The sequence below is a fragment of the Wolffia australiana genome, chromosome 8, assembly GCF_029677425.1.
Source record: "Wolffia australiana isolate 7733 chromosome 8, ASM2967742v1".
Classification (NCBI taxonomy): domain Eukaryota; kingdom Viridiplantae; phylum Streptophyta; class Magnoliopsida; order Alismatales; family Araceae; genus Wolffia; species Wolffia australiana.
Window position 1 is genome coordinate 6,773,872 of NC_135842.1, and position 25,048 is coordinate 6,798,919.

Here is a 25,048-nt window from a genome sequence, read left to right on the forward strand (position 1 = left end):
CGCGTGAGGTTGTTAAGCGCTACGCGCATGCCGCGCGCGCACATCACTCACATCACGTGTGCACGACGCGGGTAGGAGACTATCGGCTGGGAGACTAAGGCATTGATGCATAGAGAGCGTCAAGACGGTGTGGGCGCTTGGCGCCCCCACAGGTAGCACTGGGCACGAAGTGCCCAGCTTGACGCACCGAGCACGACGGCTTCCGGGCGGATCAAGGTTGGGATGGGTGGTAGAGGGCCGAGCGTGGGTGTTGGTGGCGTGTGGAGCGCCAAGGTTGGGATAGGTGGTAGAGGGCCGAGCGCCATGCCCACGGGTGCGCGACGCCCGGCCCGGGGACATGCGTATAGTGGCAGGGCCAGCAGGGGCGCGCGCGAAGAGACAGGCCTCAAGGCACTAGAGCGAAACTACCTTGGCGCGCAACGCCTTGTCTCGTTACTTCGGTATCATCCCTCGTCTCCCCCCATGTATTTTCCATGTCTACGATGTAACCTCACTATGATATTAATGCAATGATCCTATTCCCCGATGGGGCTACATCTCCACCCTCTCCTCTAACCCCTCGCAGCATACTTAAGCTATTGCGAAGGCTTCCACTACAAGAGATCAAGGCTGCTCAGTGTTCTGCTCCAAGCACTGAGGCCGACACACGCCAGATTCGAGCAATTGTCCTAACTCGGGAATTGACCGCGTGACACATAGGCATAGACATAGACGATGGGGGTTTGTGTGTATACCAGGATATCTTCTTGCTCGCACAACGCCTTGAAAAAATCATTAAACACAAATTTCACTAATAAATAAAATATCCTCTTTCACTTTGATTACGCCCATCAACTATTAAAACAATCTTCTAATAAAATAGAATTTTAATTGAATCAAACACTTCGAGTGTGTTTCTCATCATATTGACCTTGATTTATTCCTAGGATAGCACTAAGTCTGTGATGGAGGAGGGTATAAAGTGAATAATAAATTTATCGGGGGAGCTGGGGTAATGTGAAACGGTCGTCGCCGGAAAAGGGTCGGTCACCGGCGAGAGATCTGACGAGCCCTATATAAATGGGTCCGCCCAATGAACTCGTATTTGTTCGACGTGCTTTCTCTCTCTACTCTCCTCTCTCTTTCTCTCTCTAGCCAAGGCATGGCGATGGGAAGGGCGAGCTCTGGCCTTGCATACCCCGACAGGTTCTTTGCAGCTGCAGCTTATGTGGGATTTGGCGGATCCCCCGAGTCCAATTCCTCCGGCGTGATCTCGAAATTTCCCAACGATGTTGCTCTCCTTCTCTATGGTCTGTATCAGCAGGTATGACGGCTCTTACGCTGTTAAATTCGCCGAGATCCGATACCCACCTGTGAATTTTAGCTTTGGCGCGTTTCTTGTGGTTGAGATCTGAGCTGTGTGAATCCTCTCTGCGGTTTCTGGTTTGAATTTTTTCTGTTGTGGGTGTAGATCTGCTCCGGTTTTTCTTGGGAATGTGATTTTGATCGCTGGGTTTCTCCTCCATTTCTGGTTACCTGATGGTACAGCTATCAGAATATGTCGTCTTAGTGGAAGCTCGGCAAGATGCTTGATCGATTAACTGAAATAAATCTATGTTTGACTTTTGCCAACAGGCAACAATTGGGCCTTGTAAAGGCCCGAAACCGAGCTCATGGAATCCTGTGGAGAGCGGAAAATGGACCAGGTAAGCTTTCTCTTTGCCTTTCCTTCCCATTGTTCTTTCAGACTGCGAGGTGTCTTCGAATTGCCTGTTCTGACTATCATTTTGTTCATAGCGGCCAGAATTACACGCATGAAATAAAGCGATTGCTCAAACTGATTTCTCCGCCATGATAATTGACCTTCACTCTGTATACATATTTTTAGTTGATAAATTGGTGTATTGTAGTTATGGCCGGTTTTATTTCTTCACAGTTTTTTCTCATGAAGCTATATTTTCTGGGCATCTTTTTATGACTCAACTTCCTGCAATAGCTTCTTTTTTATATCTATCATTTTCTATCATATTTTGTGAATTAGCTGCTTTACGACCATAATTCGACGATCTTGGACATAAATCAGCCGGCTTTTAGACACCAGTTTTAGTTTTATCATGTCGTCATGAAGCGCATGGGTTTCTAAGGGCTAATCTTCTCTTTCTGAATGCCAAATGCATTTCCCTTCCCTTTCTTTTGGTGAAAATGTGTGAAATTGTTCACATAAACCTACTTTGTAGGGAAATTATTTTTAACTACACTCGTGACAGTGGCGATTTCTTGCAGTTGGAATGGACTTGGAAACATGGCTCCAACTGAGGCGATGCGCCTGTTTGTCAAACTCTTAGAAGTCAGTAAAATTTGCGCGTTTGCCTTCTTAGTGAGCATTACGTGTTATTTATTTCCCTAAGTGAAGTCATATCAATGATTGCAATAGGAAGAAGACCCTGCGTGGTATTCCAGAACTTCAGAAACTGTTGTGGAGCCTGTGGCTGAAATGGCATTGGAACCAACGCTGGAAAAGGAGAACAGCAGTGAATTGGAAAGCAAAGTGGAGATGGACGTCAGAGTCATAGTAGGTTTACCTTTTTGGTTCTACATAATTTGTTTCCCAATTTTTAATGACATAAAATTCGTTCAAATCTTCCGAAGGTATGGCTTTCCAAATTTTATTTCCTATGCTCGTTGGGTTTTCCATGTGAAGTTGTGGGATATACTTTCTTCTCCTTGATACACAATCTCATTTGAGATATTCATAAAGTTCAAAAAGATAAAAAGAGCATTGACCATGGCTAATTTATGTTAAACATCTGTATCTTGACGTATTGCTGTACTTAATCCTTCTGTCTTTAATTATTTTGATGAATGCGGGCCTGCAGACAGATGCCAGAGACTCTGAACAAGTGTTGGATATCAGGCCCAAAGAAAATGGATTTGTACAAAAAATAAAGGCTGTCAACAACGTGTCAGATGTGCTCAGTGATATTAAGGTTTATGACCAGTGGATTTCACCTAAGATTTCTGGAAAGCCCCCGAAATCCAGATATGAGGTGCGATCACGATTCAAATTTTATCAAGTTTTCTGCCTGGTGAGACTAGCATTTATCTGAGAGCTTTTCCCAGCATGGAGCGGCTGTAGTGGAAGAAAAGATGTACATATTTGGAGGAAATCATAATGGTCGTTATCTCTGTGATATTCAGGTAATCATACCATTTCTTTGAAGAAATTTAATGCATTCAAATGATTAATGAATTTACACTTTGGTGCACTTGAAGTGTTTGGATTTGAAGACATTGACGTGGTCGAGGGTAGAACCTCAGTCAGAAACTTCTGAAGCATTGAAGATCATACTTCCTGCTCCATGTGCTGGTCATTCATTGGTAAACTAATGTAACCTAAAATTTTATCAGGAAAAAATGATGGCACTCTATTTTAATTCAAATATTTGTTTTTTTATATCCAAATAATTTTATCCTGGTAATTCTAATTGTGTCCAAATACGCCAGGTTACCTGGGGCAGTAAGATTCTTTCAGTTGGCGGGCATACAAAAGACCCTGCGGAGACTTTGACAGGTTGGATTTATCGACCACATGATTGCTATCTTTTCGCCTTTCTGTTGGCCTCAACAATTTAAGCTTGGTTTTTCTTATCTTTGTTATTCACAGTTAAGGAATTTGACCCTCGTACATGCTCATGGTCACAGCTAAAGACCTTTGGGAAGGCTCCAGTATGTATCTCATTTTTCACCCCTTGTGATTTTTTTAAAAATAGTTTATATGTTTGTCAAACAATCAATATCACATCCTCGTTCATCATTCAAAGAGGGAATTTTTGTTTTCTTGAATTTCTTTTTACATTTACTTTATCTTTCAGATGGAAGCTCTTTGCTTAGCTTGATCCTTTAATTTCAGCTTGCGCGAGGAGGCCAGTCTGCCTCCCTTGTAGGCATGAATTTGGTAATTTTCGGCGGACAGGATGCAAGGAGAACTCTTCTCAACGACCTTCACGTTCTTGATCTTGAAACAATGACATGGGATGACATGGAAGCTGGGTGAGGGCATTATCAACTTTTACCTCTCATCTTTTCTTCAAATTAAAATTTTAGACTATATTTATCATTAAGATATTTATTCCTATTTTCCTCTTGAATTTCAGGGGTGTCCCACCCTCGCCGAGGGCCGATCATGCGGCTGCAGTACACGCTGATCGGTACGTGTTAATCTTTGGTGGTGGGTCACACGCTGCGTGCTTCAACGATCTGCATGTTCTTGACGTTCAAAGTGTAGGGGATTTGTTCTTTGGCTGTCTGATTGTCATCTTGGTTTTTTCCGTATATTATGCATAATAAAGAAATAAACTTATATCAGATGGAATGGTCAAAGCCTATACCACAAGGCATTGTGCCATCTCCACGAGCTGGCCATGCGGGTGTTACAGTTGGCGAAAACTGGTACATTGTTGGTGGTGGTGATAACAAAACTGGTGCTCGCCTTTCTTCTTTACTGTTCCTACTTGACCGTATAGTTTATATTTTTCATATTTCTTGCATGAAAAAAATCTGTCTTTTTATATAATTGATTAACAATATTGTAATCAATTTTTTATATATATTTGAACATTTATTAAATCGTAAAATATTTCTGTCTTTTTTCACTTTTTTCATTGAATTTACCATGTTGTTTGAAATAATTTTTTTTTGAAAGACATGTTGTTTGAAATAATGTAGGTGCATCTGAAACCCTGGTTCTGAATATGTCAACTCTGGTCTGGTCTGTTGTCACCACCGTTCAAGGTCGCATGCCCGTTGCCAGTGAGGTCAAGCCTTTTTGTTTCCTTCTTTGAAAAAAGAGACTTAGCATGCATATCTTAATGAAACAGCAAAATTATCAATTATTTAATTTTAATGGCCCTTTAACTGATTATTTTCAAAGATTCCACCAAGCCTCCAGAGAGATTATAGGATGGGATTTATGTAATTGCTCAGAATTCTATGTTTACTACATCCCTAAGGTACGGTGGCTGTCTGGGGTATAGGTTTTCTCACGTTTAAATGTTTTTCATTTCCAGGGTCTGAGCTTGGTTTCGTGCTCTCACATGGGCAACGATATTCTCATTTCCTTTGGTGGGTACAATGGCCGATACAGCAATGAGGTCTGCTTAAGTCTTTAGTCCTGCTTTCGTTAAGACCTCTCTTTGTTCTCTCTCCATATCTGTCGGTTGTTTTCTCGTTTTGGATAACTCCATCTCTCTCTTTCTGTACATTTGTTATCTTCTGCTCTATCTAGCTCTCTGTCTCTATGTATATCCCTCTCTGTCTTTCTCTCTACCTCGTCCTCTCTGTATCATCATCTCTCTTTTTCTGTCTCTCTCCCTCTCCTCATATTTCTCTATCTGTCAGTGTTTCTCCGTCTCCGAATCTTTCTCCCTCTGTCAGTCTCCCTCTATCTTCCTTTCTTTCTCTCTGACTCTACCAGTCTTTCTTCATCTCCCTTTTTCTTTCTCTGACTGTCTCTTGCCCTCTCCCTCTACCCCCACTAGCTCTTTCTCCTCTCTTAGTCTTTCTCTTTCTGTCCGTATCTATTCTCTGGTTCACTATCTCTGTTTGTCGCTTTCTTACTCACCTACTCACTCACTCGGTGTTCCTTAATCCATTTCCGGTAATGGCAGGTCTATGCTCTTAAGCCCAGTCACAAGTCTGCAGTGAACTCCAATTTGACAGAAAGCCTCAAGACTGAGAGCATTGCCGAGCTGCTTCCTCTGTCAAATGCGCCCAATCCTGTTGAGAATGCCGAAGCTGACATCACGACTGATCATGTCCCAAAAATAGTAGAAACGATTGAAGACAACTTGACAAACGATCACGCGGTAATCACACTTCTTAAAAAATACACTCTCGTCCGTTGTTGACAAAAATAGGAGAATGTGAAATTTTTTAACAATCCTTACAACTGACATATTTGAGAATTCAATATTTTAATGCAATTTATTAATGATAGTAAACTATGTGTCTTTTCCTTAATTCCATTATATGTATAGTCAACACAATCCGCTCTACCTGTAGAGTTTTAAACTACTTGTTTTCCTATTCATACAGTTGAAATAGTGTGATTCAAAATAACTAAATTAATGTGTTTTTTCTATGGCAGAAGGAACATCTCCTGGAAGCGCTAAAATCAGATAATGAGGAGCTACAAGCTGCACTCGCCAGGGAGGAGCTTCAGAGACATCAGCTTAAGCAGGACTTAGCCGAAGCAGAGGCACGCAATGCAGAACTCACCAAGGCAAGTCGTGTTTCTCATTTCTTCCCCCAACCTAACCCCCATTTGAATAAATAACGTTATCTGAATAAAAACCCGTTCTTCAATCTATAAAAAGGGAATTTTAGTCATTCCTTGACTTTTCTTTATTATGTAAACACAGGAGCTCCAATCCGTCAGAGGCCAGCTTGCTAGTGAACAGTCAAGGTGCTTCAAACTAGAGGTGATTCTATTACTTGTACTTCACTTATTCAATTGTTTATTAGTCATTCCTTCACAAATTTATCTTGGCCCTTGATTTATTTCTTAAAAGGAAATACAAATGGAAATGCATCCATTTCCTTTGCACCCATCAAAATACACTACTCTATTAGATTGAAATTAAAAAAACCTGAGACAGAGGTTAAGACTTTGCAAATAACAAGATAATTCTTTTCGTTTAGGAGGACGCTATATTCTGAGAATTTAAACAATGCTTGAACAGTGCTTGAAATGAGAGAACCAAAAAAAGTTTGATTATAATCAAAATTTGTAAATCCACCAGGATTGTTGGGCATTTGCTTGTATGTAAAGCCTTCATTCTTACAGTAGAGTTATATACTAGTGGATATAAAGGCTGGGTTCCTTTCATTAGTTATTGTTAAGGCGGATAATTTCTTTATTCCCATTTCATTTACAAACAAACCCTACTTGAATGATACTATATTACGAGCTAAATTGGCCAAGGGGATGGAACACATTTACTCAAATTACCAAAATCATATTGGAGTAATTAGCAGCATCAAGTCTAAAATTGACTATGTCATCTGTGTCTGCTTGGTAGACTATGTCAAGAAATAAAGTAGCACACTCTGCACTAGCTATTTCTTTAAGCACAGTGGTAAACCATCATTTATCATGTTTTTAATTTTAACTATCTGGCTACTATCATATATCCATTTCTTCCAAGGAGAAACACAAATCCTGAGGAGTTCCGGCTGCAGGTGGAAATTGCAGAGATGAGGCAGAAAGTGCAGGCCTTGGGAGCCCTCCAGAAGGAGGTCGAGCTGCTCCAAAGGCAGAAAGCCGCAGCAGAAGAGGCGGCGGCGATGGCGGCAGCCAACGCAAAGCAGAGGCAGAGCTCGGGCGGTGTCTGGGGCTGGCTTGCCGGAGATACTTCTGACAGAGCGTCTTCCTGACAGGCAATTTATCCTCCCCTTTTGCCTTCTAAGTCCTCATTTGGGCTCCTATCATTCATGATCTCTCTGAGAAAATATCAGGTTACTTTCAATTATCTTTTTCTCTCTATCTCCTCCCTGGAGCCCCTAGGGAGAGATACCACTGATGGCAAACCTTAATGTTGTAGATTATCCAATAATGTGGCGTGGGGCTTCCTTTCATGTGCATTTCAACCGTTTATTACTTGCTACCGTGAGCTACATTCCCTCGTAATCGTGTTTTGGAAATATGCATGATTAATTCTAGACATTGGTGTCCAAGTTCTGATTGTAATGTACATTCTGATCATTGTGATGGACAAAGTTTGAGAATTTTAATAATATTTCTCCCTTCCTCTCTCTGGAGCCCCTAGAGAGAGATACCACTAATTTTAATAATATTTATCCAATTATTGCTTGATTTTCTTAGCCCCTCAAACCTTTTTCATATAGAATTACAATAATTTTACTGAATTAAAAATTGATAATAATCAGTTGGATGATTTGGTGTTGCTTAATTTTCTTAGCCCCTCAAACCTTTTTCATATAGAATCACAGTAATTTTACTGAATCAAAATTGATAATAATCAGTTGGATAATTGGTTATTGCTTAATTTTCTTAGATCCATTATGATTATGATGAATATTTGGTATAATGCAAATCTGAATCATTAAATAATGCTTGATCATTTTTTAAGGGTATTTATTACTTGTTCATGGATTTCACAAGTCACTTCAATAGTGTAAATTTGTGTTCAAATCGTACTAAATCTTATGCAATCAATCTGGAATTTAAAAACTATACTAAAGTACATAGATATATATATATATATATATAATGAAAGCTGATACAAATATATTGCTTACAAGTTATGAACTTGGGAAATGAAGAGAATTTAATAACAGAATAAAGGAGCCAATGTTTATTCTGTATGTAAATTTTCAATGATGGACATTCCTGTGGTAAAATTGCAAGTTATCATTTTCGCATATCATATCTTCTACAACATATAACTTTTTTAACTTAGGAACCAATAACAATGTAATCATGTTATGAAAAATGAAGGAATTCCACGATCAATAGGGAGACAGTAGAATGAGAGATAGAGTGAGGGAATAGATATTTAAATTTAACTTCTCAGTATCATAATTTAATTACTAAACGATAAAGCAACACATTTTAAAGCTCGATTTTATCCTCATTCAACATATTTTTTTATAAAAAAAAATCCCCATTCAATATTCACAGGGCCAAGTCCTGATTATTGCACAGTTTGCCTTGCATTGCATTCATAAGACTTTATCTTATTCACAACATTAATGAAATTCAAATAAAATTCAAGATAAATCAAAATTTTCACATTACTAGCTCATATTGGCAAATTTGTGGAAACTGTGATGACCAAAATTGAATAATTATAATCATATTTCTCTTTCTCCCTCTCTGAATCCCTCACAGAAAGCAGAGATTAGGACCGAACACAATGTTGTATAATATCATATAATCATGGTCATCCATTTCACATAATTCTAAAATCACTTTTTACCATTCACAACATTTCTCCATCAAAGTTATTCGAATCCAACTATCACTAAAGTAACAGGCAAAATTGGACTTGATTCCCTGTAACCATGAGGTTAATAAATCGATTGCGTACACCTAAAACATTGTTCATTTGACCCATAATGAACTGATCAAACTTCAATCAGCACAGTCTCCGACAGATATAAATATAAAAGCCCATTTATTAATATTCCAGATGCTCATGAGAGAGGCTAACGCCTTGGTTAGCCTCTCTCTCTCTCTCTCTCTCTCTCTCTCTAGCTTTTAGAGAGGTCACTCGCGTGTTAGACGAAAAAAAATTAAACAAGAAAATGAAACAAAAAAATTGGTGAGGGTTCAGGGGAGGAGAGATGCAAACCAGTCGGAGAAGTACTCATAGGCGACGAAGGTGACGGCCCCGGCAGGGGCGGCCTTGATAATGGATGGATAAATGCCCTTGTACAGCCCAGCCCATCCCTCTCGGCCCAATATCTGCCGCAGCGCATCGTTCATGTTCCTGTACGCTCCGCCTTCCACCATCTCCCCGTACTTCGGGTGCCGTCTCAGCCCTTCAATCTGCCATTTCAGATCATTTATCTTAATTTAATCATTATTTGGAAAAACTTATCTGTAAAGAAGCTTTGCAAAATGGATGATGGTACGTCATCCGTTCCGTCCCGTACTGCCATCAGTCTAGACATGGTTGTTCTGCTCTGTACGTTTTAAACGAACAAAAAATTCTCACAAAAGAACCGCACAGGGCCTTGTTCTTTGTTCTGTTCTTTTTTTTTCAAAAACGAACAAAATTCGCACAACGCGAACAAAAGAACCGCACATGGGTCTGTGCGATGTTCTGTTCGATTTTGTTTTTGTTCTGTTCGGAAAACCGAACAGAGTGAACAATTCGCACAAATTCGCACATAAAGAACAGAACGACCATGTCTACATCAGTCACCTGTACTGACCTCAGATTGGGGATGGGATGAAAACCTTCATGCCTTCTGTTTCGTCCCATTCCAGTGTCAGGTGAGGGTGATTTACACTAAACATCCTCCGTCTATTCCATAATCCGTTTCGTCCAGCCCCTCAGATGGAACGAAACGGCAGATTCTGCGACGGATGACAGATCATAATGCCATACCATCCATGGTTCATCAACGAGCTTAATTAGTTGGATGGATGATAAACGGATTGGGTCGGAATCCAATCTGTCGTGCGTCGTTCGACCGGATTTCATCTTTAAGCAGGATGTTGCACTTCAACAATGACACATTCCATCATCCTTCGTCCGTCCCCAAACCTTACCTGGAATCTCTTCTTGACAACGTCGAGAGGGTGGCAGATGGCTTTGGCAGAGGACCCCGAGGCCAGCCCACAGAGGAATAGCTGGAAGCTGGACAAGCTGACATCACCGTCCTCGTCGCCCTCTCGCCATGTGTTCCAGGCCTGTGCACGGCATATTAAGTAAAAGAATATGATATTTATATTTATGTATAATTATTTTTTATTTTTTTTGAAATTATGAACTGTGATCACATGCCCATGCTGTGGCCACCAACGAGGACTTCCCAGAGGGTCACCCATCCTGGTACTGCTCTCGCCCAAGCACGCTTAACTTCAGAGTTCTAATGAGATCCGGTACACTAGTGTGCTGATACTAGTGGAAAAAAAAAATTTGAAAACAAAAAAAAAAAATTTGATTATCGGCATTACCATGGACCATCGCTTGAAGGTATCATAGGTGCCGAACTGGAGGCCTGCGTATGGGATGATCTCAATCAGGGTGGGGGTCAGACCGGCGTACAGCCCTCGAATACCCCGCCTCTGAACTATATCCATAAATGCCGATCTCATGTTCTTGTAAACCTGCCAATTGATTTAATAATAATAAAGAAAACAAAGGAAATAATACTAAATGATCCATAAGAGTCTGTTTTGCGGCAGCATCCAACTTTGCACGTTTTACTTCTTTAATAATGTGAGGGAATTCTTTTCTATCAATTTCTTAGTTTCTTTTGATGGCAGATATGAGAATTCATTGAAAGATAAAGGTCAGAGATAAATTCGGAACCGACCATCTTATTGATCGAATCACCAAGATCGTGATTCTATCAATCAGATCTGATCAATGTCAACATTCAGATCACGATTGGCCCATCGATCTGATCTGATCCAAACCAATCAAGAGGTCTGATGGATGGTTGATTAACTGATTGGCCCGGAAGTGTACTGAACCGCTAAGTGCCACCGCTAGCTACACACTCCCAAGAAAAAACAACAGGGTAGCAAGAAAAAGATTGCTTATTTCAGTTCCTAATCTTCAGATAAATCGACGACAGATTTTGATCAGTACAACCGATTGATCTTAATGGGTTATTCATTGATCGATTCAAAATTTTGATCAACCAAGATCACTGGATCATGGTCCAATCTAAATCGTTGATTGATTGTGCATTCCCAGATCGTGTATGGAACATCCGCGCTATATGATCAATCATTGAACCCAAGTCAAAGGAATGAATAATTTCAAAAATGCACGTTGATTACCTTGGGTTCCCCTTGTGAGGCCAAGATTGTTCTCAGGAGATCAAATGGGTACGATCCAACGGTTGCGGCGCATCCTGCGAGGGCCCCGCTGACGTACGATAGGTACGCACTCAAGTGCATGTGATCCTCTGCCCATGAGAAGGGGACTGATCAGTATGTCCTTATTGTGTGTATCTTTTTTAAAGATTATCACATGCACTTTCGAAAGATTATTGCAAGTTTTACTATTTGCACTTGTCTTAAAATCGTACTTAAATCCGAATGATACCATGGTAGAAAATCCCGATTGCCATAGTGATCCACGAAAACATAAACCTTATAAACTTAAGGATAGAGAGACATAGATAGTGATAGTGATAGTGATAGAGATAGATATAAAGATAGGCATAAAAACTAAAGGCCAGGTTTTCGAGCTGGATTATTCAACATTACTAGCCTCCAGTTTAAAGAAGCTAAATCCTTTTTCCTGCCATTAATTATTAAATAAAATTATAATAAAAAATCAAATCTTTATCATCAAAGGGGTAATTAAATGGAGAAGAGGCAAATTGAAATTGTAGGCATGTTATTTAGTCATGCCTAATATCATTAGAATTGGTACGGAATTTGAAGAACAGTCAGCGCTAGATAGAGAGAAACCAATGGAGAGTCAGAAAAAAAACCTGATTTGGAAGAACCAGAGGCCACTGTCTTTACAAGATGCAAGACTGGAAATTGAATGGCGGTGTAAGGCATAACCATGAGAAGAGCTGGAACATTCCCCCTCCAAAATCCCTAATTAAATGTTTCAACGACAAAGACCGATTTAATTTAGATTAACTATAATAATATATTTATCACACAAAGACCCCAATAAAATCACGACCCCCCCCCATTATTGAAACTTATCTTTAAGTAAAGTTCGTAATTTAAAACCATTAAATAAGTAAGAATTCGTGAAAACTACAATGAATCCGCTTGAAACTTATTTTTTGATATCATGACTCCCCCTCCACAGACACTTTAAGCTATAATATATTTATCACACGAAGACCCCCAATAAAAATCAAGACCCCTCTCCCGGCCCTTCTTTAAATATTTTTCGTTATAGAAACCATTAAATAAGTAAGAATTGGTGTAAACTACAATAAATCCCCTTGAAATAACTGAGAAAAGGTATCATCAAAGAAGCTGTTTGGTCAACGTAATAAAGAATCAAACATCGCAAAGTTCCTCTCAATGGAAATAGTTACAAAAACTGTAGCATCTATAAAGAATGTGAATAGAAAATTTAAAGATATTTGGGGTATAATATTTTTAAAAGAAATTTCGAATATGAATTTTCTACAACATCAACACAACTTCCTTATGGAAGCTTCATTGAGCAGATCTACTTGTGTAGTTTCAGATAATTAAATAGTTTTTTCTTCAAAAAACCATCGCCCAGGTTTGCCCACATAGTCGTAATAATATTAATCTACTTATCCTTGTTTTAAGGCAGTCAGAGAAAATAATTATTTGACTGAGATATATACAAATGAATCATAACATTGGTAGTACCTCAAATGAAGAAGAAAGATTTGTATTTTTCCATAACCGATAAACTTAAAAAGTATCCATAAATCAAAAACAATTCGAAGGCAAAATCATTTTACCAGCAACTTCATGTTTACCAGTTGCGTGTGAAAAGCGAACACAATTATCATCGATATTACATGCTCTCAATGACAAAATCTAGCGTTTACGATGATAAAAACCAGAGAAACGGAATCTTTGAAAAAAATGAATTTTTTTTACCTTTAAGCCCTCCTCACGGAAAATGTCTTTCGTTGCCTGTAAAATGCCAGTATACTTGGACGGTCTGTAAAAATCTCCACGGGGAAAAGCCCATGACGATGTAGGTTCTAATTGAACCTGCAAAGTTTAGAGAGATTGATTTCCAGGGATCAAAAGATCATCATGTAACAGCAGGAAGCTTAAACAGAAAGCTTAAACTCACTCGACGGCCTGAGGAGAACAGTTCAAAGTTTAGACAGATGAAGTCAGTAAACTAGAATTTATATTTTGATTGAGATTATAAAAACAAAATTATCACGGAATAGAGACATGGACAGCAGCAAAAATAGAAAGGATAGAGCAGATGGTTCATTTTAAAGGAAACTCCACATAGATTGGTCCTAATTTTTCAAAATTTGGCAGAAATCGATTACTCGTGAATTATCGAAATGCGTTTAAAGCGGCTTCGACCGGAGAAATATCGCTACAACCGAATCACCTGAAATCGAATTTTGATGACGTCCAACGGCGAAGTGACAGATCGGGAGATGCCTCCAGAGATCGCTCCAGCGGTGGCATCAATCAAAGCGCGTTTCAACTTCCCGGTCTCATCCATTACCGGAGAAAAACCTCCAAAATCACCAGCTCAATTCCCTCTCACTCCTACAATCAAAGAACAAATTACTAAAACCAAAAATTACACAAAATCGCAATCAAGAGCCAAATCTCTACACAAACCTAGATAGAAAACGGAGAATCACCTCGCTAAGGAAGGCTCTGCCGCCTCCGCCATCGCCACAAACCTTCTCGAACACACTCTCTCTCTCTCTAAAATTCTCCCTTTTATCTCTCTAAATTCTCACTTCTCGCCGTGCCAACTGTAGACTAAAAACTTGAAGCCATTGGCGCACCTGTTTATTCAGATGGTAGTTTCACCATTGTGCTATTTGCAATACACCATTTCCCTACGTAACCAATCGTTTGACGTGTAATCAAATATTGATCAGTTGCGTGCGCATCGCTACGTTCAAATGTATGACGTTGCGTCGATTAATTGAATAAATGCAGAGTGACGTGTCAGCTAAGCCTTACTTACCTGCATTAATCTCCCTATGTTCTCGTTTAATACTTTGATTTCTCCGGGGGTTGCTGGATATTTAATAAAATACGGACCGTTCGATTCGCCGACGAGGATTAAAGAGACACGTGTCGCGATCGTGAGAGGGAGGATTTAACCGGAGCCGACCGGGGGCCGAACCGGGGGCGGGGAGAGTGAACCGGAGGTATAAATAACTGCTCTGAGCAAATTGCAGACATAATTCCCGGTTCTTGTTCGGGGGGAGCTGAGCTTCTACATCTGTGCTAGGGTTTGTGCTGTTCATCCATCGCGGGGCGTAGATTTGGCGACGAAGGCTTCTTCCTGAGATGATCGGCGACGTAATTGGCGACATTGAAGCCCCGAAGATCGCCGTTGATCGGTTGCCGCTCGATGGCGGTGATGGATTGTTCTTCGCCGAGGTCGAGGAAGAATCGCGTTCGTCGGCCCCTTCCTCAGCTCCTCCGAATCGAGATGTCGCTTCAGCGGATGATCCCGCGGATCCGGCGATGAATGCAGTGGAATCCACATCTCGCAACGATGAAGCTGATGTTGCTGTTTCCGGAAATTTCTCCTATCCGGAGAAGATTAAAGTTTCGGATCCGTCGAGTTTGGAGCAATCTGCCTGTAGTATCGTCGTCGCCGACGACACCGTTGATGAATTCGCGACGAAGGAGTCGGATCCCGCTCCGATTAACTCGAATTCGTCGTGTAACTGGATGAACGGCTTCGAGATTGGGGACATGGTCTGGGGAAAGGTGAAGTCGCATCCTTGGTGGCCTGGTCACCTGTTCGACGAAGCCTTCGCGACGACTTCCGTGAGGAAATCGAAGCGGGAAGGGCACGTATTGGTGGCCTTCTTCGGGGACAGCAGCTACGGCTGGTTCGACCCGGCCGAGCTCATACCCTTCGAACCGCACTACGCAGAGAAATCGAAGCAGACGACGTCGAAAAACTTCATCAAAGCCGTGGAAGAAGCCGTCGATGAGGCCAGCCGAAGGAGCGCGCTCGGCGTCTCGTGCCATTGCTATAACCCTTTGAAGATTCATCCGACTTCCGTTCCTGGGTACGTGTCCGTTGATGTGCCTGGGTATGAGCCAGGAGGGATTTACTCTTTGAAGCGGATTGAAGAGGCGAGGGAAGCTTTCGTGCCCAGCGCGGCTCTCTCGTTCTTGAGGCTGGCGGCGGAGACGCCGCTGGACAAAGAGCTGTGGAGCATGGAAGGAGTGAAGCAAAGAGGGATTTTGCTAGCAATTCGCCGTGCAATGTTCGAGGATTTCGATCGAGCCAAGGTCGAAGCTTCTGGGGAGGACGATTTGGGGGGTGCCCTCGACGCGCAAGAACAGCCTGGTAGAGTTACATCTCGAGGTATTATTGATCTATATGTTCTTTTTAATCTATTGTACGTGTTCGTCGAGGATGTCGGCGATCTTCCTTCGGGGATGATATTTGAATATTTTATTCAAATCAAAGGTTCCCGGCCCGCCGTTCATACATTTTATGTTTTTCTTACTTTTAATTTTGTGGGAAGAGTAAAAAATTAGTCTTTTAGAACGCTAAAAATAAGGTGGAGTGTTCGCTGAGCGTCTAGACATGGTCGTTCTGTTCTGATTGTTTTAAACGCACAAAAGAACAGCACAGGGCCTTGTTCTTTGTTCTGTTCTTTTTTTAAAAAAAACAGAACAAAATTCGCACTCTTGCACAAAACTAGAACAAAATTCACACAAAGCGAACAAAAGAACGGCACACGGGTCTGTGTGATGTTCTGTTCGAATTTGTTTTTGTTGTGTTCGAAAAACCGAACAGAACGAACAATCCACACAAATTCGCACAAAAAGAACAGAACGACCATGTCCGCTGAGTGGCGTAGACATTATAGTGGCGCGTGAAGGAGGGTATTGTCGCGTGCTGTCTATTCACACGTGCGCGTTACGTGCTGACTCGCCCAATTCTCCTCTTGCGCAGCAGCTCCGCTGAGCGGACCTATGGTGATCGCCGAGCCGTTAGCGGAGCGGGAAGCGGCGGCGCCGTCGACCATGGTTAAGAAGAACAAGACCTTGACGAAGAGGCGGGAGGAGTCGCCGACCCCGGGTGGCGGCGAGGGCGGCAGTGTTGACTTTGTAGTTCAGAACCAAGCGCCACTGGAGGAACAGCCTCCGCCTCTCGCTGTTGACGAGAAGGCGGCGGCTGCGGCGGCGGCGGCGCTGGCGGAGGCGCATCAGCGAATGATGTCCTTGGCATCGGCCCAAACTCCCCCGAGAGACGGTGGCGGCAGCGGCGGCGGCGGCGGCGAGGAAACCGTGAAAAAGATCAAGAAGAAGAGGAAGAGAGAGCCAGGCCTTGGGCCGCCCCCCCTGGCGCCAAAGAGGATTCAAAAGGATGCTGCGCCGCCGGCAATGCTGGAGCCGGCCGCGACGGTCCCGCTGCCTAAGCCTGACCTGTCCGCTGTCGACGGCGATCTGGCGGCAGCGCTGTCCGAATTGACGGCGCTTGCCGTCGACCCTTTCTACGGCGCAGACGGCAGTGCTGACGTCCGCCATGTGTTCCTCCTCTTCCGGTCGCTGGTTTTTGAGAAAGGCCTGCCGTTCCCGCTGCCAAAGGAGTACGAGCCATTCTTGCTCCGCCGTGTCAGGCCTTCCCAGGAAGCCGCCGAGCGAAGGGCGGTGCCGTCGCCGAAACACCGCCAGCCCGGCCCGCCCCTCTCCCGAGCCGACGACCCCACCAAAGCAGGCCGAAAGCGCGCCGTCTCCTCCGACCGGCCCGACGAGAAGACACCCAAGAAGCCGAAGAAGCTGTCGGCTAAGGTGCCCGTCAAGGCGCCAGTGGTGGAGCCGCCGGCACCGCTGCCGAAGCCGAAGCCGAAGCAGAAGCAGAAGGCGGAGCCAAAGACGGAGGCACCGACATTCCTGGTGATGAAGTTCCCCCAGAGATCCACTCTCCCGTCCATCTCCTCTCTGAAGGCGCGTTTTGCGCGGTTCGGGCCGTTGGATCTCTCCGGGACGCGCGTCTTTTGGAAGTCTTACACATGCAAGGTGCTCTTCAAGCACAAGCTCGACGCCCAGGCCGCCATGGCCTACGCGCAGTCCAACGACGTCTTCGGCCAGATCCGCGTCGTCTACTCAATTCGCGACCCAGACCAGCTCGCCGACGTCCCGCTGCCGCTGCCGAAGCGGCTCGACCCGGCGGCGCCGCCCCCAAAGACCCCGAAGTCCATCCTCAAGAAGCCATCCGAGGACGGCGCGGCCGCCGCCAAAGAAACCCAGAGAGTCAAGTTCCTCATCGCCGTCGCCGAGCCACAGCCCCCGCGACGGCCCTCGGCAGACGTTGACTTTTCCCGTCAAATGCTCAGCCTGTTGACTCGGTGTTGCGACATTGTCGCCGACGTGAAGTCCGCGCTGGGCTACGTCCCTTACCACCCTCTCTAGACTTCACTGCCATTTATCAGAAAGGAGAAAAATTCTCGTTGACTTTTCGCCGGCAGATCTCCACCGTCGGATTGGCTATAACCGAATTGCCACTATTGTAATTTCGCGCAAGGAGGAGGGCTTTCTGGTGGGGCGGCTGAGGTTTATAAATAGAGGAGAGACGGTTGGGGAGAGAGGAAAGGTGGGAGTTTTCTTGCGAGGGAAGAAGGGGAGTTCTTCCATGGCGGCGTTATCTCTCCCGCCATCTTCATCAGCCGGAGCTTCGCATCAATGGCCGATCTCGGATCCTGGGAGTTTGGACGGCGATCCTGATGGCCACGCGTCCTCCCCGTTCCTCGCCGTTCCGATCTCCGACGAAGCTTCTCGCGATGGCGACGCGGACGAGGCGCAATCGCCGATCCCGATCTCGCCGGCGGTTGATTCGCCGCCGGCGGTTGATTCGCCGCCGGCGGCGACGGATTCGCCGGCGGCGCCGCCGTCGCTTCTTCATCTGTCGTTCAATCAAGATCACGGATGCTTCGCCGCCGGCACCGATCAAGGATTCCGAATCTACAATTGCGATCCGTTTAGGGAGATCTTCAGGAGGGATTTCGATGGCGGTGGCGTCGGATTGGTGGAGATGCTCTTCAGATGTAACATTCTGGCGCTTGTCGGCGGCGGTCCGCGCCCTAATTATCCCCCCAACAAGGTCATGATCTGGGATGATCATCAAAGTCGGTGCATTGGGGAGCTTTCGTTCCGCTCCGAGGTCCGCGCGGTTCGATTGCGTCGCGATCGCATCATTGTTGTGCTGGATCATAAGATATTTGCGTACAATTTCGCGGATCTTAAGCTTGTTCATCAGATCGAGACGGTGCCGAACCCTAAAGGGCTCTGTGCAGTGTCGCAGCAGCAGGGATCGCTCGTGCTCGTCTGCCCCGGCGGGCAGAAAGGGCAAGTTCGGGTTGAACATTATGGTGCTAGAAAGACGAAGTTCATCGTGGCTCATGATTCAAGGATCGCTTGTTTTGCGTTGTCTCAGGATGGCCGCTTCATTGCCACGGCCAGCTCTAAGGGTACCCTTGTGCGCGTCTTCAGTACTCTTGATGGGTCTCTAGTTCAAGAGGTTAGTTCTTGAAATTCGGTTCCCTGTCCTTAAAAATTAGCAATTTTTTGGCTGAATTGCCTCTCTTTGCTTCACTTCCTTGCTTAATCGACATTTTTTTTCCTTTCTTGATCGTTCCTATCTTCGTTACTACTCATCCGTTCGGTATTTCTTTTGATCTTCTCTTACTGTTACTCAATTTTGTCGTTATATTCTTTTACCCTCCATTTGCGCCTAGCATTTAATGTCGTTTCGTCTCTATAATCAATTTCTAGAATCAATTTAGAACGGTTAAGATTTCATTTCTCTCGCTCCTACCACTTTTATTGTGCACGCTTGGATCATAGAGTTCTGGTTCGAAATTAATTACCCTTTCTAAAGAAAGTGAAATAGTCGTCTTATTCAGCCGTGTTCCAGTCTGGTGTAATGGCATTTCGACACTCGTTGAAATATCAATTTATTTTAGTAATCCTAATTTATTGTAGTTCATGCAACTCTTGAAAAACCTGAATGAACTCCCCTTCTTTTCCCAATGTTTCTATGAGAATCAAACTTCCATTTCTGTTTACTATTTTCCAGTTTTGAAATCGGTACGGTACGGTTCCAATGGTGCCACTAAAGTAGCTCTCACTTTATTTTGATTGAATTGTGGTGGGTCATCAGTAAATCCATGCAGATGCATAGGCTACGTTTATTTATATCCATGCATTTGGCTATTACGAATATTTGTATTTTTCTTCGTATGAATGAGTATTGTTAAACGGGTTTTTTCTCTCTCTCTAAGGTAAGAAGAGGTGCTGACAGGGCTGAGATACACAGCCTTGCTTTCTCAGCAAATAATCAATGGCTGGCAGTTTCAAGTGATAAAGGCACCATCCACGTATTCAGCCTCAAGATTGATCAGGCATCGACAGCGACAGACAAGCTTTCCGTTCCTCTTGACCCCAACTCTGCCACTCCGGCAGCCTCATCCTCCATGTCCTTCATAAAGGGTATCCCTCTAAACCTTGTTAAATACCTCGTTTAACTTTGTTATAATATGTATTTGAAAATAATTAGGGATAGAGAGTTGTTCGCCGCTAAGTTAACTGTCTCTCTTTATTCATGCCGTAACTTATTCTGGTTTCTATTAGACGCTGGCGAAGGCAAAACTCCAAGGTCCAATATGTTCTTTTTTTTTGCTAAATTTTAGGTTTAAATTATTTTTTAATGTGCATGGGCTTCTCCCATTTAAAGTCTTGTTGGGGTTGTTTTGGGTTCTTGCAATATGAAATATTAAGAAAATTCTGCATCGATAAATTTGATCTTTTTGGTTGCAATTGCTTTGGTTTTAATAAGCTTTGTATGTTTTTGGGGTTCTATCATTTAGAGATTTTTTAATGCAGTTCAGGGTATTTTTTAAAATTGATTTTTCTTTGAAGCCAAAATAATTTGAAATTTTCCGTTTTCCAAACGAAAGTAATATTCTTTATTAGAGACTTGTTAACTGCAAGGAAAAAAATTGTCACGAAAAATATATAACAGTTCAGCATTATAATTTCATCCAGAAATCAGAATTTTTCATTATATTGTGGCTTTTAACAAAAACACATTCGAGCTCTCTTGTAGCGATTATTCTTTATTTTAACTAACTATGCATGTGGATAGGTGTCTCTTGGTTAAAGACTTGTCTACTGCAATTGGGGTTATTTTGAAGCCAAAATAAAATGAAAATTTGTGATTTCTGATTGAAATTACAATGCTGCATTGCTATATTACCTTCCCGGTTATAATTTTCCTTGCTCGCCGCACGTTATAACTTCCCATCCATCTTGCAGGAGTACTGCCGAAATATTTCCATTCAGAGTGGTCAGTTGCTCAGTTCCGTCTACACGAGGGATCTCAGTACATCGTTGCATTTGGTCACCAGAAGAACACTGTCGTAATCCTTGGCATGGATGGCAGGTTAGTCCTCCCGTCGTTGATCGTATCAACATTTTTTCTAATTTTTCTAATCTTTCTAATCTTAGGAAGCAAGTTCATCTCCCTCACTTCTAATGTCAAATAATCTTCAGCCTCGTTGCTTAAATCAGTACTATACTGGAATAGTCGCGATCGAGGTTTGGCACTGATCAACGTCATGACCCTTGTTGACGTTGACAACGATGTTAACAGAAGTGTTTTAGGGTGGTTGAAAATGAAGATCAGTGGTGATGATGCCGCGTGTCGACATGAGCTGTCAACTTAGTAAAATTATAGTTATAAAAATCGTCGACTGCGTCAACAAAGTTAACATTGTCCGTCAACCGGTTTAGTTTTTTTTTTATTATTGGCAAAAACAAGGTGCTGGGTACGTCCAACCCTGCGGTTATGCCCGTAGACCGATCTAGCCGTGCCCTGGATGACACCCAGGGGGGTTTTATATATAAAGTGGATTGTTTATCAGCGTTTTTAGGCGAGGAGCGAGCATAAATATCCCAATTACACTCGTCAACTGGTTTAGTTGACGACAGTGTTGACTTGAAATTTCTTTAACAACCACCATTCATCAACCATCATTAAAATCAACCTTACCGAGAGGTTTTGAATCCTGATCAGACGAATGGAATGAAGGGGAGTTTTTTCTTGATGGATTTATGACCGACTGTTGCAGCTTCTACCGATGTGCATTTGATCCTGCTTCTGGCGGAGAAATGATGCAACTGGAATGCCACAACTTCCTCAAGACGGGTGACACATTTTAGATGTTTAATTGGTGTATCTCTTCCTAATCTATTTCTAAAAACTGTAAATATATTTCCTCTGTCTGTCAATATACGTGTTTCTGTCAGACTCTGTACATTATTTTCCCAGCATCCAATAAGTTTACCGGTGTTGTTTTATGTGCAACAGCTCCTGGTATGTTTCTTTCTTGCTGCAGAGAAAATATTAAACTTTGGATTTGATGTGTTAGCCCCTTCAGATAATGCTGTGATACCTTAATCTTGCTCTCTAAAGAAAATTTCAATGACCATTATAGAAATATTGTTATGTGAACGTAATTAAGATTTTGGGGTAATTTATTTTGTTGAAGGAAACAAATAGTAATGTGATGATTGAAAACCAAGGAACATAATTGTTATGCAAGAAGATTACAGATTGCAAAAATGAATTGGTATGAGATGGATAAGAGGGATGATTTGCATAGAAAGGCGTGGGAGTATCGGAGAATTCTGAGATTAAACTGTTTGAAAGGGATGATATTCTCCTTTTGAGAGCCTTTCTTTTAAAATTTTAGTCTCTGATCTGGCACAGAAGCTGTTGTAATTCATTAAACTAAAATGTATGACTAGAATGGTTTATCAAGAGACAGTACCTAAAGTGGAATCATGACCTCAAATGGCAATTATCTATAATTCACCAGATGATAAGCAATTCCATTTCAATTTCTTTACTAAGGGTGCAAGTCCAAAAAGAGGGGATTCTAGTTTCTATTGCTAGTTGTACTGTATAAGACATTTCTTACTAAGAATGTCTTGTAGAATAGAATTATTTGTTTTTCTTCAGATGCCTCTTGTTCCACCTCTCTAAACCATAGCTTCAAGAGATATATTCCAAAATAATGGCTTGTGTCGTTCCACTTAGAATCCGAATATTTATGTTTATGTTCACTTAGGACCCAATACGCATCTCTTCTCTTAAGGGCATAGTTAGTAACCAATAAGGGAACTTACAGGGGTTGAAGAGTAAGAAAAATAAACACATTTATAAGGAAGAAAAACAGGCAAGTCATATGATACAATATTTGCTCGAAAATATATCAATCAACAACAAAACAAACCTCTACGGCTTACCCTAGAATCAATGCTGGTCTGGAATGGCAATGTAGCGACCTGGCATAACCACCTCCAATAAAGCTTCAAGACTTGGCGCTCCGCCACTCTTCTCCCCCCTGGTCGAATGCAACCTGGAGCCAAGGGAGCCAGACTTCGTAACTGCCTCTTGATTTCCTCCTCCTCGAGGGGTAGTCCCCAATCCCCCCCCCCCTTTTATCCTTATATACTTATTATTCCCGCCTTTATTCACTAGTGGGCCTGATTTACTTCTTCTACTTAATGGTCCTGATTTAGCCCTTTTTATTGCAAGATCATCATGTGCCATCCACATGACACCCCTTTTAAAACTTTTATGCAGTTGACTCGGGGCCAGCCATTGGTTGACCCTCACTGTGACCCTTATTGCTTGCTTCTTCCTTAGTTAGGAACTTAGGATCTCATCTATCCATTCCTTCCTGGGTCTTCTCTTGTAAGATATGTATAGTACCTTATCATCATATTCCCAATCAAGAAGCTACTATAGTACTGTGCAAACCCAGTAGGTTTACACACTAGTTATTTTACAAAATCACAATCCAAAAGGCCTCAGTGTCTTGAGATAGTATAATTAGTGCTCAAAGTAACCCTGAGATGGGGAAAGAACATGGTCAGAGTATGTAACATCTATGAACCAAAGCAGGTAGTCTCGAAGTAACATATTTAAATATAAATCAAATTCTATATGAAACCCTCAGTATAACCTTAGATGGGATATTTTAATCATAAATTATCCTATATAATAATTAAAAATCAATACTGACATAAAACATTGGGATAAGTACTTATACATAACGTAGTGAAGGAATTAGAGATTAGAAAGTATAGACTGTAAAAAAATCAAATTTGGGTTATTTTGTATTCATTCTCAAGAGGAAGCAATTGTCTATTCATATGATATGATGAAATACGAAGCCAGTCGAAGAGACAGATGTGATGGGAATAACACAGTTGAAGAGTTGAATTTTCTTCATTTATGTAAAATCATATCGTTTGGAAATTTTTATCTTAATTTTTTTTATAGAATCTAACTTATCTTTTTTCCCTTTTAAGTTTCTAACAGCTTGGTGTTTGCTTTATTCTAAAAATAGGAGTTTATCCTATTGAGAAAATACAATTTGAACTCAAATTTCTCAGATTTTGTAAATTTATTTTTCAACCAATAAGATTTGAATATGTTTACCTTCATAAATATTCCCTTTTTCTAAAAGTTGAATCTTCTCTAAAATTTGGTTTTTGGGGCATATGAATATCAGACTATTGTAAATCTTTCCCCGCAAAATTTGAACCTGAACTTAATGAATGTAAACACATTTTTTCGTAAAAATAGGGAATCCATACTGAATTTATCAAATATTATAAAAATATAATTTGGCTCTCAAGCAGAAGCATTGATTTCACATTAAATATTCAAAGTAGACACTCACTAAAGTTGCTAAATTTTAACTGTCATTTCCCATATTAACTTCTTTTTCTAAAATGGGTTTTTTACATAAGAGCCCCATATCCTTTCCAAAAATCACAAACAATATCCCTTTCCACTCTTATTTTTTATAAAATAATAATACTTGATTTCCTGTCAGAAATATTCCTAGATCTCATTGGTTTCCCTTTTAGTCCTATAATTAAAATAATTTATTGATTTACTCAAAACCTTTATATTTTAAAAATGTATCATAAGACTTTGAAATGTCTCAAAAGCCATCATTGCTAATTTCATGAAAGTTATAAATCTTCTATCTGGTGGCATTTAAAGTCCAGATTTCAATTTCATTCAGTTCTTTGTGTCAACCAGCTCTTGATGCTGTATTCAAGTCCAGATTATGAAAATGCATTGTTCATAATTAAAAAACGTTTTCATTAAATTTTAGGAATATGATATGATAAAAAAAATTATTTCTTTTGAATCCTCAACAATAAATTTTCTCTAATTTTCAATTAAATTATTCTAATAAAATGTATCACTTCAGTGTTACGCATGCACCAATATACCCCAATGGATTTGAAACATTTTATTTGTAATAAAATTTTAAATTTTCTTTCTGGCTGTGTCAATCCTCAAAGATGGTCGTAAATATTCAATGATGAAACAATAACTACATGTTAAAAATGGATGGAATTTGGACTGATGATAATGAGAATGAATTTTATTTTCATCATAATTATAAAGGTTAGAATAAACCCATATCCTGAAAGATCATAAATTAATTAAATAACTATAGATAAACTCTTTTAAACTCAATATGTATTTAGTTTTCAGATGGCACAAAAATACTTATCTTATAAAAAATAAAAATTATTAAACCCATGAATATGGTTAGTTTATAAACCAGGAGC

At 41.4% G+C, this 25,048-nt stretch overlaps 4 protein-coding genes and 1 pseudogene across 9 annotated transcripts; 3 read left to right on the forward strand and 2 right to left on the reverse strand.

The window, feature by feature from the left end:
• Positions 1 to 1,064: 1,064 nt before the first annotated feature.
• Positions 1,065 to 7,791, forward strand: LOC144706511 (acyl-CoA-binding domain-containing protein 6-like). Of its 4 annotated transcripts, none has more exons than XR_013582269.1 (19): positions 1,066 to 1,303; positions 1,615 to 1,685; positions 2,263 to 2,326; positions 2,414 to 2,551; positions 2,856 to 3,026; positions 3,100 to 3,177; positions 3,253 to 3,357; positions 3,484 to 3,550; positions 3,644 to 3,705; positions 3,890 to 4,029; positions 4,134 to 4,260; positions 4,346 to 4,460; positions 4,705 to 4,793; positions 5,046 to 5,129; positions 5,646 to 5,843; positions 6,125 to 6,259; positions 6,399 to 6,458; positions 7,219 to 7,494; positions 7,581 to 7,791. XR_013582269.1 is itself a non-coding variant. In XM_078579501.1 (19 exons), the coding sequence occupies exons 1-18, from the start codon at positions 1,073 to 1,075 to the stop codon at positions 7,411 to 7,413; spliced, it is 2,130 nt and encodes a 709-aa protein (XP_078435627.1). In that variant the 5' UTR covers positions 1,066 to 1,072; the 3' UTR covers positions 7,414 to 7,416; positions 7,581 to 7,791. The 4 variants fall into 4 exon arrangements, 3 of the variants coding, with proteins under 3 accessions (XP_078435628.1, XP_078435627.1, XP_078435626.1); XM_078579501.1 differs by having other exon boundaries at positions 7,219 to 7,416; XM_078579502.1 differs by having other exon boundaries at positions 1,065 to 1,303; positions 6,128 to 6,259; positions 7,219 to 7,791.
• A 1,488-nt stretch (positions 7,792 to 9,279) lies between these two features.
• LOC144707020 (mitochondrial thiamine diphosphate carrier 2-like) lies at positions 9,280 to 14,194 on the reverse strand. 2 transcript variants are annotated; one of them, XM_078580131.1, is made up of 8 exons: positions 14,038 to 14,194; positions 13,776 to 13,939; positions 13,298 to 13,414; positions 12,184 to 12,295; positions 11,522 to 11,649; positions 10,688 to 10,840; positions 10,280 to 10,420; positions 9,280 to 9,550 (listed from the first exon to the last, which is right to left on the reverse strand). In XM_078580131.1, the coding sequence occupies exons 2-8, from the start codon at positions 13,890 to 13,892 to the stop codon at positions 9,332 to 9,334; spliced, it is 987 nt and encodes a 328-aa protein (XP_078436257.1). In that variant the 5' UTR covers positions 13,893 to 13,939; positions 14,038 to 14,194; the 3' UTR covers positions 9,280 to 9,331. The 2 variants fall into 2 exon arrangements, with proteins under 2 accessions (XP_078436257.1, XP_078436259.1); XM_078580133.1 differs by having other exon boundaries at positions 14,015 to 14,167.
• LOC144707248 (5S ribosomal RNA) lies at positions 10,521 to 10,642 on the reverse strand (annotated as a pseudogene).
• Positions 14,195 to 14,578: 384 nt separating the features above from the next.
• Positions 14,579 to 17,844, forward strand: LOC144707050 (Tudor/PWWP/MBT superfamily protein). 2 transcript variants are annotated; one of them, XM_078580173.1, is made up of 2 exons: positions 14,579 to 15,740; positions 16,338 to 17,844. In XM_078580173.1, exons 1-2 carry the CDS (start codon positions 14,702 to 14,704, stop codon positions 17,795 to 17,797), a joined length of 2,499 nt encoding a protein of 832 aa, XP_078436299.1. In that variant the 5' UTR covers positions 14,579 to 14,701; the 3' UTR covers positions 17,798 to 17,844. The 2 variants fall into 2 exon arrangements, with proteins under 2 accessions (XP_078436299.1, XP_078436300.1); XM_078580174.1 differs by having other exon boundaries at positions 16,341 to 17,844.
• A 107-nt stretch (positions 17,845 to 17,951) lies between these two features.
• On the forward strand, positions 17,952 to 21,749 carry ATATG18A (Transducin/WD40 repeat-like superfamily protein). Its single transcript, XM_078580175.1, has 4 exons — positions 17,952 to 18,902; positions 19,666 to 19,873; positions 20,699 to 20,825; positions 21,514 to 21,749. Exons 1-4 carry the CDS (start codon positions 18,018 to 18,020, stop codon positions 21,602 to 21,604), a joined length of 1,311 nt encoding a protein of 436 aa, XP_078436301.1. The 5' UTR covers positions 17,952 to 18,017; the 3' UTR covers positions 21,605 to 21,749.
• The last annotated feature ends 3,299 nt before the right edge of the window (positions 21,750 to 25,048 follow it).

Bases quoted from the DNA above. Each gene is read 5' to 3' on its own strand.
- LOC144706511 (XM_078579500.1), top strand. From the start codon at position 1,073: ATGAACTCGTATTTGTTCGACGTGCTTTCTCTCTCTACTCTCCTCTCT. The intron at 1,304-1,614 runs GTATGACGGCTC...TTTTGCCAACAG, and splicing joins TCTATGGTCTGTATCAGCAG to GCAACAATTGGGCCTTGTAA. The intron at 4,461-4,704 runs GTGCTCGCCTTT...GAAATAATGTAG, and splicing joins TGGTGGTGATAACAAAACTG to GTGCATCTGAAACCCTGGTT.
- LOC144707020 (XM_078580131.1), bottom strand. From the start codon at position 13,892: ATGGATGAGACCGGGAAGTTGAAACGCGCTTTGATTGATGCCACCGCT. The intron at 12,296-13,297 runs GTAAAAAAAATT...ACATTTAATTAG, and splicing joins TCCGTGAGGAGGGCTTAAAG to GGATTTTGGAGGGGGAATGT. The intron at 10,421-10,687 runs GTAATGCCGATA...TGCCGTGCACAG, and splicing joins CCTTCAAGCGATGGTCCATG to GCCTGGAACACATGGCGAGA.
- LOC144707050 (XM_078580173.1), top strand. From the start codon at position 14,702: ATGATCGGCGACGTAATTGGCGACATTGAAGCCCCGAAGATCGCCGTT. The intron at 15,741-16,337 runs GTATTATTGATC...CCTCTTGCGCAG, and splicing joins TGGTAGAGTTACATCTCGAG to CAGCTCCGCTGAGCGGACCT.
- ATATG18A (XM_078580175.1), top strand. From the start codon at position 18,018: ATGGCGGCGTTATCTCTCCCGCCATCTTCATCAGCCGGAGCTTCGCAT. The intron at 18,903-19,665 runs GTTAGTTCTTGA...TCTCTCTCTAAG, and splicing joins ATGGGTCTCTAGTTCAAGAG to GTAAGAAGAGGTGCTGACAG. The intron at 19,874-20,698 runs GTATCCCTCTAA...TCCATCTTGCAG, and splicing joins CTCCATGTCCTTCATAAAGG to GAGTACTGCCGAAATATTTC.